Source organism: Trachurus japonicus, chromosome 18 (assembly GCF_045865225.1).
Source record: "Trachurus japonicus isolate A0001 chromosome 18, Traja_1.0".
Lineage (NCBI taxonomy): Eukaryota > Metazoa > Chordata > Actinopteri > Carangiformes > Carangidae > Trachurus > Trachurus japonicus.
The window spans coordinates 21,744,354-21,758,898 of NC_140924.1; the positions used below are offsets into that span (position 1 = coordinate 21,744,354).

General features: G+C 43.6%; 1 protein-coding gene across 2 annotated transcripts; it reads right to left on the bottom strand.

The window, feature by feature from the left end:
• Positions 1–104: 104 nt before the first annotated feature.
• On the bottom strand, positions 105–12,612 carry tnk1 (tyrosine kinase, non-receptor, 1). 2 transcript variants are annotated; one of them, XM_085759977.1, is made up of 14 exons: positions 12,271–12,612; positions 9,644–9,822; positions 8,762–8,832; positions 8,472–8,657; positions 7,372–7,524; positions 6,440–6,717; positions 6,202–6,328; positions 5,876–6,022; positions 5,667–5,761; positions 4,641–4,979; positions 4,266–4,330; positions 2,409–2,905; positions 2,199–2,294; positions 105–686 (listed from the first exon to the last, which is right to left on the bottom strand). In XM_085759977.1, exons 2-14 carry the CDS (start codon positions 9,804–9,806, stop codon positions 510–512), a joined length of 2,394 nt encoding a protein of 797 aa, XP_085616103.1. In that variant the 5' UTR covers positions 9,807–9,822; positions 12,271–12,612; the 3' UTR covers positions 105–509. The 2 variants fall into 2 exon arrangements, with proteins under 2 accessions (XP_085616103.1, XP_085616102.1); XM_085759976.1 differs by having other exon boundaries at positions 12,278–12,408.
• Positions 12,613–14,545: the final 1,933 nt, after the last annotated feature.

Sequence of the window (14,545 nt, forward strand, 5' to 3'; positions counted from 1 at the left end):
TAAAATAACACTGTATTTATATATCTACATGCCTCTATATGCCAAAACATGAACACAATCTGTCTTCAAGACTTGGCCAATGTTTGATACTTTGATGTGTAAAATCAGATCAGACCAGATGATCAATTTTATTAAACAAAACAACAATTTCTAAAACTGTATTGAAATTCATTAAGATAGAAAAACTATTTGCAAATGACATTTGGACTGTGCAGGAAAATGTCTCATTGAAAAAATACAAAAAAAACCAAAACTAATAAAAAATAGTTGTCAGAAACAGAACGTCTTGCTTTGTACAATCATCCAACTTCATTGTTCTGTTGTAATCTCCACTGGACCGACATCCCATCCCACGCCTGTGTCCATATCTACGTGGTGTTTCTCTGCTGTACCGTCAATCTCCAAAGGGTCCAAAGGATTGTCACTGTAAAACTGGATGTTGCTGTAAAACTCATCCATCCGCATATTAATGAAAGGTCAAATCAGCCAGAGAGGGGAGGGTGGGCGCTTCACACTCGTCTCTCTGCGCTGATCGCAGGCCGCTCCCTCTCTGCCGGGCCGGGCCTGTTGTCCTGGGACCATCGCAGGAGGTAGCGACTGGCCAGCTGCAGGTTCCACTGGTACCTGGACAGGATCCTGACGCAGTCGTCTTTGGAGCAGAGGCTGAGCGAGTACAGCTGCTCCAGCTGAACGGGACAGAGACGAGAGGACAGAGACAGAGAGGACAGGGCTCAGAGGCGGCTATCGATACTCAATGATGATGAATAAACAAAACTTGAGGTCAGGCAACTGATGAGTATTTGCTTTCTGAAAATAGGTGTTTTGCATCAACATTCAAATATGAAACACCTGGAAAACACATGATGTGACATCACTAGGTGGGTGTGGCCTGTAGCGTAAGGTGTCTGTTTTTGTAAGAAGTTTTTGCAGGAGATGCATCAGAAAATTACAACCTGACCAACCTGTACTCCTATTTCTAAATTTGGCTTTATTTTGAAAAATATATGACAACAATAGCATACTGTCTATCATACATTGCTGTGTATTAGCAGCAGATGCACACAGGGCCGTTGTATAGGGGAGAAAGGTGATGATAATTCTAGGGGCCCAGTGCCCAGTGGGGCCCACAAAAAAACCCAGAAGTCTAATCTTTGTATGACTGATTTATTCTGCATAAGACCCTGACTAATACTCATAGTAATGCTGCATTAGCATCAAAATAAAGTAGGCTAAATAAAAAATGATAATACATACGTAGTCTAAGAAAAAAAAGTGGAAAAGTCAGGGGGTAGCAGTGGCGGACTGGGACAGAAAATAGGCCCTGGCATTTTTGACAGAGAGAGGACACACATTATATATATATATAGGCTATATATATATATATATAGCTTGAAATAACAGCAATATGAATGGAAACCATAAGAAACATCCAGATCTGGATGTTTCTTATGCTTTCCATTCATGGTATTTAAAAATCAGCTGACAGAGGGAGAGCAGCCCTGTTTGGTGAAAAACAGGCTCTTTAGGAACATGAGGAGAAAAAACATGCAGGTTTTCTGTAACATTGTAAGACTGCGCCACCCCACCCCCCCTCCCCCTCTCATCTCCCTCCCCAGGCTGAATGAACAGGCGAAATGGGGAAAAAAACAAACAAAAACAATTGCTAGTCGAAGCGGTAAAAGCGTTAAAAGCATTTTGCGTTAACGCGTTAACTTTGACAGAGTGATCATAATGATGGGTAAAGAAAATGCATTATCCAAACTCAGAGGGTTATGGAGGCATTCAATCCAACACATCAGCAAGAGTTTTGAACTTAAGGGTAGGTGCTCTACCAGGTGAGCTACACATTACACTCACTACTCACTGTCAACGGCTAAGTGACAAGTGAGCTTGCACATCTATGTGCCTGCAGGCGCGTTGTTGCCACCTATTGGTCTGGACATGGAACAACAGTAGATGATAAGCAAGAGAAAAAAAAAACTGTGACGGCTGCGCAGCGGCCGGCGGCTGTCCTGCCGCACCGGCCGTTCTGGTATTCTCCAGAACATCCAGATGGCCAGTCCGCCCCTGGGGGGTAGGGGCCCATTTTAGTATTCTTTCAGGGGCCCCAGAATTCCTAGCAACGGCCCTGGATGCAGATGGATCTATGTTTATGTTATATTTCATACAGTGGTATCGACATTATCTCATGTTCTGACCTTGAGTTGTTGCTCGGCTCGCACCGGGTTCCAGTCGCTGCGCTGAAGTGCGATACGAACCTCGTCAGTGGTCACTCCGTGTACTGCCTCCATCACCTGACCACAGCAGAGCAGAGAGATAAAAACTTATACATGTATTTGAATCCCTTGAACCAAAAAGGAAAAAAACTTCTGTGCTTCTAAAACAGGAGGAGAACTTCTTCTTCTCACCTGCGCGACCAGACCGTCTCTTGTGTTCTGCACGTGAGGCAACTTCTCTCTCCTGTCCCTCTCCCGATACCTCTCTCTGCCGTCTGTGTGGTCATCCAGCATCGGGGTGGAGCGCGCCATGGGGGCCATCTTGGTCAGGTTGGAGCCTCCGACGCCCGGCGGAGGCAGGTGCTGGGGCTGAGGTTGAGGTTGTTGAGGTTGTGGCTGCGTCGGAGGGGGCGGGACCACCTGTGCGGGCCAGAGGGCGACTGGGCCTTGGTTTCCTGGGGGTCTCCTCTGGGACCGGACGTTCAAGCGTTTCAGGTTGGGGGGCGGCGGGCGAGGAGGGGGCACGATGCTGGCCTCGCTGAAGCGCCGGGGGTCCTGCTGCATCACCACGCTTTGAGCCGCCATGACGGGGGGCATGAGTTTGCCGTGCTGGTCCACTCTGACCACTCCCACCGTGTGGGCTCGAGGCCGCTGTTCACTCAACACCGACTCCAGACTCCGAGACATACCTGAAGACACAGGGAGCATCAGTCAGAGTTAAATATAACCAGTCTACACTGCAAAAACTCAAATCTTTCCAAGAATATTTGTCTTATTTCTTGTCAAAATGTCTAATTTCTAGTCAAAACGAATCTATTTCCACTTAAAATAAGACTCATCACCTAAAAATGAACTTGTTTTTAGATAATTTTCACTTGTTTCAAACATATTGTCACTTGAAATAAGTAGAAAAATCTGCCAGTGAAAGCAAGTTTTTTGTGCTTGTAATAAGAAAGAAAAACTTGCTCCACTATCAGATTTTTCTACTTATTTCAAGTGAACATATGCTTGAAAGAGTCTAAAAACAAGCTACATTTTATGTGGTCTGTGTCTTTTAAGTATAATGAGATTTGTTTTGACTAGAAATAAGACCAATATTCTTCGTAAGATTTTGAGTTTTTGGAGTGTATAATATAATATAGACAGGTAGCAGTGTTATGATGCCTACAAACACCAGTAGGGGGCAGACTGGACAAAAATAATTAGATAACATAAAAAATATAATAAACAGCAGAATATTTAAAAACAGAATTCATGAATATATGAATCAATAACACTGAAACACACTGGCACAGTGACAGTGTAAACATGAGCAGAGGGGGTACAGAGAATAGTAGCCACTGAAAGTCATTCATAATTTTTCCCTGTGGTCTAAAATCAAAAAGTAAAAGTAGTATTTTTCTACAGTGGAAGTCTCTAGAGCCTTATTCTCCATTTAAGTCTAGAAAAGATCAAACACACACTCGAGGGTTTCAAAGGCCGTTTCTAATCCACCTGGAATCAAGTCTCATCGACTAACTAAAAAACCCTCCCTGGCGGTAATAATATTCAAAACTGCCTGATTTGAAGGGATGAAACACAATGAATTTTATTTGTTATTATTTATTTATCTATCCTACTTTTACTTGTATTTATAAGTCTGTGTACCTATTGATAAAGCAAAAAATCAAATCATACTGTTTCCATATCTCTGTCTGTACTACACTGCCCTCAATAAAAAGAAAGTTCAAAACAAAAGAGTTGATTTTTTAGTGTGAAATTTAAATGATTTACTAATGTTTTCATGGAGGACAATGGGGTTTATTTATTGAGTGGATCACAGGAGCTAATGGGGATCCACATTAAGGGTAAAGGTTAATAGTAGGCAATGAGGATGTGATGGAAAACAGACTGAGGCTTTAACTGTCCATTTAGATCAGACCAGACAATGTTTAAGTTGTGTAAAGTGCATGATTATAACACCCAACACCACCCAGGTGATGCTGGGTTAAGCCATGACATTTGACATACACTGACAGTTTGTCTAACAGGTGTATTTTTAGCTCATACCTGCCATTTTCTGCAAGTTGGATCCCTCCTTCTCTCTGGCAGGACTCGGCCTCCAGCTGCCGCTGCTGCACAGGTCAGAAAAGTAAACACATTAGTTTGACAGCTGTTTTGTGTGACAACAGGTGAGCAGTTCAGTGCTGCATCCAAGTTATTCTGCAATAAAAAACTCAGACTCAGTGACCTGAGGCAGCTGTTTATAAGATCTTATTCTTTAACTGCTGCAGTTGATTTAAGTCATCACTTGTTTTTATGTGAATAAAAAAATGAGCCAAACACAATCTGACTGTTTTATCACACTGAGTAAACTATAAAAAAGATCATTCTGGCCACTAAGCTGCCCTTCAGAATAAAAGCCAACGTTAAACTGTCACTGACTCGTCCAGGTTTTCTGGCGTCCCCCAGCAGCGGTCAGGCTTGATGTCTCCGTGCCCGGTGTGCTGCAAACTGCCCTTCAGAGGGGCTGAGATGAGGCCAGAGCTGGAGGCTGGGTTGCCCCCGGGGTTCCCGGAGGGTGCGGGAAGAGCAGCTACCCCAGGAGGGGGCATTTTCCCGGAGGGTGCAGGAGGAGCAGCTACCCCAGGGGGGGGCATTTTCCCGGAGGGTGCGGGAGGAACAGCTACCCCAGGGGGGGGCATCGGCGCCGTGAGGCTCGCGGGAAACCAACCGACCGCCAGCGTCCTGTGATTCTGACCTCTCCACTCACTCAGCTCCAGACTGAACAGAGAAAGAGACAAAACATTTAATTAGAAACCCAATTAAGATCAAAATATTGAAAGTTTTGGTAACTCTTTAATTTACAGGCCGCTAATTACGTGATAATGTCAAGAAATAGCCAAGAAATAATGGTCAATTTCATAGCAGTGTCATGTTTTTCATAAAGGCAAAAGATTACACATGCTTTTCATGCTTTTTTTTGGGAAAGGCCAGAATTTTCCTAACCCCCCTTGCAATTGACTGTTATTTCTGGGCTATATAAGCAAACAATCGTTATTTCTTGGCTGTTTCTCGACATTACTATGAAATTGGCTGTTATTTCCAGGCCTTTTCTAGACATTATGATGCAATGTCTTGTAATTTCTTGTCATTATCACGTAATTAACGGCCTGCAAAATAAGAGAGTTACAGTTTTTTATTGGTTTTACATGTTTGTTTGTTTTTTGGAGTCCACTTGTTCATGTGCAACAAACCACTGAAAACACTGTGAAGTCCACTTCAGAGCTACTTGTGCAAGCAAAAACAAGGCAAAGTGCGTTCAAGGACTCCATGAGCTCACGGCTGGAATGCACTTTAGTGAACAAGAGGATTTAAAAACCCTGTTTCATCCCAACAAAAGCCCATTGTGCCGGTCAAAGTTCTTCTCTTTTACGCTCTTGGCCCCACCCTCTTTTTCCCTTCACCCACCCGTGGTCTATGACTGTCACAAGGTCGTTGGTCACCAGTGTGAGTTTCCTCGGTTCAGAAAAGTCCCTTGTCGCTTGCACCTCCATTGGTTTCGCCTGTTAAAGGGAGAAAGGGAAAATGAGGAAGGAAAACACAAAGACAAACTGAGAGGCGTTTTTAATTCAGGCCACAGGTTGTGACATAAATAAAAAACTTTTAAATGTTCATACCTCAGCCACCATGGTGCTGAGCTGGGCGAAGCTGGGTCTGTCGCCGGCGTTGCAGGCCCAGCACTTCCTCATGACGCCGTACAGCTCTTGAGGGCAATCCGGAGGTTTCTCCAGACGCTCGCCCTCCCGCTCCACGCGCCACAAGATCTGCAACGGCGGCAAGAGAGTGAATGTCAGGAATACTTTAATCACTGAGTCACAGAGTGCGTCAAAAGAAAGTGTTTAGGGTGTGGACGCATTCCAAACAAACGAAGACAAATGCGCCGACTGACTGGCACGGGTACAAAACTCTGACAGCTCTGACGGAGTTGACAACGAGTGCGTACCTGTCGACCCGACAGACCGAACCAGGGCTCCTCGCAGTAGGTGAACATCTCCCACAGGGTGACGCCGAACATCCACACGTCCGAGGCGTGGGAGAAGGAGCCGACACGGAGGCTCTCCGGAGCGCACCTGGAAGAAAAGAAATGCAGAAAGACCAGAAGGTGAGCGAAAGATAAAAAAAAAATGTAATAATCATTTCCTCGTTCAACTTTGAATCTCTCCCAAGAGTCTCTCACTCACCAAGCGAACGGGATGCGTCTGTGCGCCGACATGACGTAGTGGTCGACCTCCTGGGTCAGGCCTCTCATCAGGCCGAAGTCGCCGATCTTCACCGTCTCCCTGGAGGCCAGCAGCACGTTCCTGGCGGCCAGGTCCCTGTGGATGTACCTCCTGGTCTCCAGGTACTCCATCCCCGCCACGATCTGGGTGGCGAAGAGCCAGAGGCGGACCAGCGGGTACTCGTACTGACGCGAGCGCAGGGTGTCGTATAGTGAACCCAAGGGGGCCAGCTCTGTCACCTGGAGCAGAGAGAAACAGGCCAGCGTGAACTCCAGCTCCTGAATTCATCTTGGCTTTAAAGGGATAGTTCAACATTTTGGCAAATTGGCCCATTGCCATAATCCCTTTAGTCTTAGGAGCAGGGTCGTTCCTTTAATTGTTGGTGTAAGCTATTTTTAGAACAGCGGAGCAGAGCCGTGAGCTGCTCAGAGCTACGCTACGGAGACTCATGGGATTTCTTGGTTTCCCTCATCAAACTCATCAAATACACAATCCAACAACTCTAATTCCAAAATGCTCTGGTGGACAAGTTGTGACCTGCACATTCACCACGCTATGAGATAAAAACGGAATGTTACAAGACCGATAGCATTATCTCACAGCATGGTGAATGTGCAGGTCACAACTTGTCCACCAGAGCGTTTTGGAGTTTTGATTGTGTATTTGATGAGTTTGATGAGGGAAACCAAGAAATCCCATTAGCCTCCGTAGCGTAGCTCTGAGCAGCTCACGGCTCTGCTCCGCCGTTCTAAAAATAGCTTGCACCGACAATTAAAAGTATCGAACCTGCTCCTAAAACTATAGGGATTATGGCAATGGGCCAGTTTGCCAAAATGTTGAACTATCCCTTTAACAGATTCACTCGTCACATCTATCAGTTCAAACCATCTCACCATCTTGAGCGGCTGTGTGAGCACCACACCGTAGAGTCGTATGATGTTGGGGTGATCCAACGACTGCATGATGGTCACCTCCTGGAGGAAGTCGGTCAGCGTGTCCGTCTGCCTCGACATGCTGCTCCTCAGAGACTTCACCGCTACAGGCAGCTGACGGGAGATAAGAGACAAACACAGAGGCTCAGAGTCAAACAAAAAACAAAACAGCGACTTCAGCCACAACATCTCTGTGATCATTTTACTCAGTATTCATGTGTTTCCTTTATGTAGTAGTGCATTCTGAATGTAATATTTTTAGGGACTCTGTATGTAAATTTGCATTTTGTAAAAATCGAGCATGTGTGTTTTGTAATCATGTTCATAAACTTGTATTGTCCCAGTTGCATATCTCTGTCTCTGTTACTGTATTTCCTGTAATTTCTGTCTAAAGAAATTGCCCCAAAATATTGAATCTTACTGAACAAACCCCTCCGATGAGTCTACAGCTGTTGTGACTTGGCTTTTTTTTTTTTTTAATTATCCTAGAAGGCAAAGCATCAGATGGAGGAAACTTATCTCACTTAGCTAGCTAACATAAACTTTATACAATATTCACCACAAATAATCCCTATTAAAACATTGACCAGTGTCCACCTGATGAACTCAAGTCCAATATTTCTTCTCCTTTTAGCTCTGATTTTGGTCGCCACCACCTTCTCAGGGGAAATATCTGACTCTTCTGTTCACCAGATTGGTGACGGTATTGTGGTGCTACAGATGTGCCCTGGCCTACAAATAGTATTCACCAGATGTGGCGAAAAACACTTGTGACTCCAGCAAAAAATAATTGAAAATCACATATAAAAATTCCTGTTCCCACTAAAATCATGATGGAAATTCATAAAATAATCGCAGTGAGCCTTAATTATTGCTGCTCTTTATAACAACCTTCTCATGAAGAGCTTAAAATAACATAATGTTCAGTCAAGAGAAATAAAACCAGTTACCAATTTGCCCCTATTGATAAATGTATTTGATTTGTACCTGAAGCGACTGACAATAGAGTCACCATCTATTTCATTTTACAATCTTGCTGGTTTTATAAAACTGTCCCTTACCACTCTCCCGGTGGGTGTGTGCCACTCTGCCCTCTTCACCACCCCGAAGGACCCGGAGCCCAGTTTCTCAGCCAGGACCAGCTCACTGTCCTGGATCAGACAGGGGAGAGTCCGGCTGCCCCCGTCCTGGCTCTGAGCCGGGCCGCTGCACTGCTCCACTCCATCTGGACCACGACCACTAAGCACCTGTAGGGCGTCAATAAGTCAGTAAAAAACGGCCAAGCCTGATCAGATGTGGTTCACACACACACCATCCACATGAACTCTACGACACTGTTGACGTGACAGACCTTAGGGATCCATGGACGGGAGCGCGAAGCTGCTTTGTGGCGTTTCAGAGCATCCCATAATCTTCGTTGTGCTGAAAAAAAAAGAAAAAAGTTTATCCTCAACATGACTTCTCACAGTTTCATCTCAAACTTTATTATCTTATTAACTGTAGTAAAATAACTACAATATAATTATCAATTTAACTAATTCTGTGCATTACATTTAATATTTTAAGTGTAATGACATCACTGTGATGATTTAAGGGAATCTATCTGATGTAATGAAACCCATTAAGGCAGTGTTTTTCAACCTTGGGGTCGGGACCCCACGTGGGGTCGCCTGAAATTCAAATGGGGTCGCCTGAAATGTCTAGTAATTGATTAAAAAAAATTACTGATAAATTTTTTTTTTTAACCAATTATTATTATTTTAAAATTGTGATTAAAACACCACACATTATCTTAAACGGCTGTTTATACACTGTCTTGAACATAAATCGAGTTCAAAATGCAAATGCAGCATATAAAAATATCTGAGCTGGCACATCTTGAATGACGGACGCAAGATCACCAGAAATTTGTGATGTCAAAATGGGGTCACAAGCCAAAATAGGTTGGGAACCACTGCATTAAGGAAACTGTGATGATCAAACATGACTTCATGCAAATGGATCCATCAACAGTGTAAATCTAAGTGTTGATTGGGTGAATTCAATAGACCAGCACGCCACTGGGTTTAAACAGAGGACAAAACCCTTTATGCCAGAACCAGTTTGAGCTCCTCTGTGTCTTGTGATGTAACAAACAATCCATTATTAAGAGGAAATCGTCTCTGACAGATACTGTACGTATTGATTTTCACCCGGCGTGGATGATCAAAGGAGGCGATCAGATCAGGCTCACCGGGTTTGCTGATTCCTATCTGCTCCAGGTCGGCCTCCTTGACGTAAGCGAAGTGCTCGATGCGGGTGATGTTGAGGCCATCCCTGACGCGGACGTAGAACTTCTCCAACTGGACCTCGGCCAGGAGTTGGTACAGCCACTGAGTGTCCTGGTCCATCAGCATGACCTGGCCGACCTGCCTTTAATGCAGAGGAGGGGATCAAAGTTTACAAGACGTGCGCAGCAGACCCTTTTTTGTTTTCTATAAATGCGATGCTTGTATCAAATCTCTTTTTCCCATTAGGATTTCACAATAAAAGCAGGAAACTCAGAATATAGCCACACGTTCCAGTCTGGAGATCTAAGACAAAAACTCCAGAGATGCACATACCAAACAGTCTTCCACATCTCATTAAAGAGCCTGTTAAACTGCAGCTTTGCTCCCACTTGGGCCTTGTTAAATTACCATGGAGACCAAACAAATAGCCCACAGTGAATGAAGAGGAGGAGAAGGAGGAGGGGGGCTGTTGTTCAGCGTGTAGCCGTGTGCCAGCTTTTAACAAGTTGTTTGTTGGTATCCTATGAGGAGGCCTCTCTGTGTCTATGTATCTCACCCTGGCAGCTGCATCACAGAGCCCATTTTCTACAGTATATCAATGTTATACAGACACAAAGAGGAACAATTGAGCAACTTAAACACAGCAAAGTGGAATTTGTGATTTACATAAACTTCCACTACCAAACAGACAGCTAATTACCCAAATGAGACCAAAAGGCCGAGAGGGAAGACGTTGCCAGACAGTGGAAGAAGAAGAGGGAACAGGTGGATGAGGAGACACAGGTGACGCAGGAGGTGAAAACACAAATTAAAAGATGTTTTTTCCTCTAAACAAGAAACATGCAGGTCCAGTGTGAGCACAGTGAAAAGAGTTGTGACTCATTTTCAGCCTCTAATGTGACGATCCTGACACGTTAGCTTCCTTTTGGTTTCAGGGGCACCACCACCAGTCGGACTGGATCCTGTTCACACACCGTTCATGACATGACTCAATATAAACTCATTACACTATTTTGGATACCATCTTCCTTCCAATTTGTTTTTCTTTCACATCCTTAATGCTGTGACCTGAGCAATCGCCCTGCCCTGGGTGATTAGTGCAACGATGAGGATGATTCACTATGAGTAACTGCCTTCTGAAAACCTGAAAATGCACAGAATTCATCTTTTCTTTTCTTTTTTTTTAATGGATTATAATCTCAAGCCTCTGCACTTTATTTTACTGGAGGCCTGTGCCGCCATAAATCTCCATCTTATCAGCTCACCCAGCCCAGCAGGTGAGTCAGGGAAGGCCTTCAACATTCCCATGTCAGCAACCCCTGGAAAAAAATTAACATCCCAACTGAACAACTAGCCCAACTACATTGTGATCAGTTATCAACGCCATTACAACAGAACCAGACATGTGTATACTACGGTGCCAGTTTGGACTTGCATTAATTTCCAGGGACAACTCCCCAATGAATTAGCCTCTAACGTGAGAGAGCAGGAGGCCGATCCTGCACTGGGCTGCGTTCAAAAGCAAAAAAGAAAAACACGCTACAAACACAAAGAGCTCTCTCTGTGTACACACTGATGAATCTTTAACCTGCTCAGCTACTGAAACAACTCCTCTCAGTGCACAGGCATGTGTGACCAAGTTTCCAACTATTTAGATAATAGCTTAATGTGATTGAACAGTGGCTGATTAAACTCACACGGCTTTTTTTTTATCGCACACATCTGTATGTGTGGAACTTGAAACTGGCCTGCAGCTCTGTTTACCCAAGTGAAGCTGCGCTGCTGTTGCAGAGCTGCTGTTTACACTGCTGGAGACGCCTGTTTCCTCTGTCTGAGGAGTAAATTAAGACGAATCCACGCTGCTACAGCTGAAACACTGTCGTTGTTGTTGTTGTTGATCCCTGGCCATGCTTCATTTGCAGAGAAATGCTGTTTTCTCTTGTTATCATAGGAGTGAAAGGTGCGACTCTCACGCATCTGCACAGGATGCTGTGCAAGTGTCCACTATATAAAGCTCCAGCGGCAAAGAGCAGCAGGTAGTAAGGGCTTTTATTTTGGTAAAAACTAACAGTGCTACTGTGTCAAAAAAAAAATTTAATCTCAATTTCTATGTGAAGTAGGAGTATATATGTCCCCTCTTAGAGTTATAATAACATTATTGTCTGACTATTACTGATGGATTGTTGTGTTTACATGTTGTGGAGGTGAAGCTACAAGAAGCTTGTTAAATGTAAAATAATGAACCATTATCTGTGTTTTATGATCACAGTTTTTGTATATGAACCTTGGGTCAGAGCAGTAACCAACATGGCTGCCATGTAAAGGCACAACAACAGTGTTTTCCTTTAGGATAAATAGACAGAATGTGTAGTGTATTTTATCCCAGAGGGAGAAATTCAAGTTATTTGAGATGTTGTTTAAAACAATAAAGTAGTAGCCTAGATTTAGGTTAATAGGATATATAGGCTAAGTACCTACAACTATGATGGAGGACATGCACTTGAATAATTGTACTCATACACAGATCTGAAACCTGGTTGTGTCATAAAGCTCTCTACATGAGTGGTTCAGTCCAAACCGAGGAACCCACCGTTTACCTGAATAACTCGGTCCTCCGGTGGTTTGGCAGCTGTTTGTTAACCACTGACGCCCCGACACCGGTGATCCATGGTGGTTGGTTGGTTGGTCGGTTGGTTTAGAAAACCCGACGGAGGGCTCCGGTTCCCCCACACACAACAACAGATCAATCACAGCTGATCTCTGGATCCTCGGCTTCTGCTCAACAATAATCCACAGTCCGGGCTGTCGCTCGCTGGAGCTGCAGAGGTGTTTTATTTGTGTCTTCTCACGTCGCTGTGACACACAACAGGTACACAACAAGTGCACTTGTGATCTACCTGGGTGTTTCGCCTCTCTCTCTCTCTCTCTCTCTCTCTCTCTCTCTCTCTCTCTCTCTCTGCTGGGTGAAGTGACCACACCTCTACCTGACTCGACTCACCTGAGCTTTCATCACCTCCAGACAACATGACTTTACCTGCACAGGTAGTAACATCAACTACCGTCGTAATGTGGTCCAACTGGATTAAGTGTAGTCAACACTCATTAACATTGCGCTTTTGTAATTATTCATACTCACGTTACATATACAGTGATCAATACACAATTGTTTTATTCTCTACAAATCACTTCGGCTATAATCCATTACGATCAACTCCTGGGTTGCCAAGTTGTGGAAAATCCTCCTTCTGTATGACTTTTTTCCACACACTTGTCCTTGGGTTGTTTCCTTATAGGCTACTAGAGGAAATGCATTGACATTTATGTAGGCATTGATTATTCACATGTTTACTAACGGACTGTTGAACATACGGTTTAATAAAAACTTAGAATCATAGCCTGCCTATTTTTCTTTTTTTTTTTTTCATCTCAATTTTTATTAACAAAATCCGGCATAACATAGACACAATTCAAAATATATCCGTCAATATGTAGTCAAAATACACAAAATTCAAAAAATTTGTTTTAATTCAATTTTATGTTTGTGAGGGCTGCAGTTTATGGAGCTGACAAATTCATTTGCCCTCACATTTTATTTTATTTTTAATTATTGACAATAAACTGTAGTAAATATTAGAAAAAATAAATCCCAGATACATTTTAGAAACAGCTCAGAGTAAAACAACAGCCATCATAATAATAAAGTTAAATGAACACCATTAAAATAAAATAATAAATAATAATAATAATACATTTTTCCTTGACTGGGTGTACCTAATAAACTGCTAACTGCTTAATAAAGCAATAATGAGGTCACTATCTTTCGACTCCTTACTGTAATATGATGATGTTTTCAGACATAAACACGTTGCAACACAATGAAACTACCCATTAGTCAGTGTTTATTATGTCTTTCTATAAATAATACAATGATATTCCTTCATTGACCGTGATTAACTCCTACGTTTGACCTCAGACGAAACTTTCCAGGCGCTGTGAGTCAAGTCATAGTTTTCTGTCTCTGTCTTCCTCTCCTTCATGCCTCCTTGCTGCAGAACTAGTCGAACAGGATTCCCCCCGCCTGCCCACCCCTTACCTTGCTGTTCATTTGAATGCAAACCAAGCCACACAGTAGTTACAGCACAGGCCCTGGGTGCACTTTGCACTTCCTGGTACAGTATCTCCCCCCCTGGTTGCTCCTCCTTCTCCCTCCCTCCCTGCCTGATTTACTCAACACACACAATAGAGTTCAGGCAGACCCTGCAAACAGGAGCGGCCGTGGAGATCTGTTTTCACCTCTTTCATGCACTTTGAACAAAGTTATAAAAGACAGCATAAACACCTGGCTCGTGTTTACTCTTTTAGTTTCAGTTCGTACTGTCAATTTTATGGAAGTTTCCACAAAACAAATGATGCACACATGACACATTTAAGTGTCAATTTGAAACCTATTGACGTTCATGACCTCCATATCATCAGATAGGTATTCAAACTGACACTTCCCGGATCTGATGAGCAGATGAGTCTCCAGGGCTGACAAGTGGGGTGGATGTTTACACTTCAATCCCACGTCTGCAGATACTGAGGCTGAAATTTCTGAGTGTCAGCTTTCAGTGTGGGAAGCTCTGTCTTGTTTCGAGCATCTCAGAGACAGGGCCGACTGGAGGTGAAGCTATATACACGGGATATGAATCACTGCAGGGAAAAAAGCAAAATAACCGTGTGACCAGAGCGGAGGCCTCAGTGAGACTGAGCATTATTCTCACACACGTAACAGAGCTGCCTCAGGGGTGGGCTGCAGATGATCCTGTCATTATCTTATGGCACTTCCTGTCAAATGACTGAAAAGATGACAGAAGTGGAAGAAC

Bases quoted from the DNA above. Each gene is read 5' to 3' on its own strand.
- tnk1 (XM_085759977.1), bottom strand. From the start codon at position 9,806: ATGCTGATGGACCAGGACACTCAGTGGCTGTACCAACTCCTGGCCGAG. The intron at 8,833-9,643 runs GTGAGCCTGATC...TTTTTTTTTCAG, and splicing joins GATAGGAATCAGCAAACCCG to CACAACGAAGATTATGGGAT. The intron at 6,718-7,371 runs GTGAGATGGTTT...TCTCTGCTCCAG, and splicing joins TCACACAGCCGCTCAAGATG to GTGACAGAGCTGGCCCCCTT.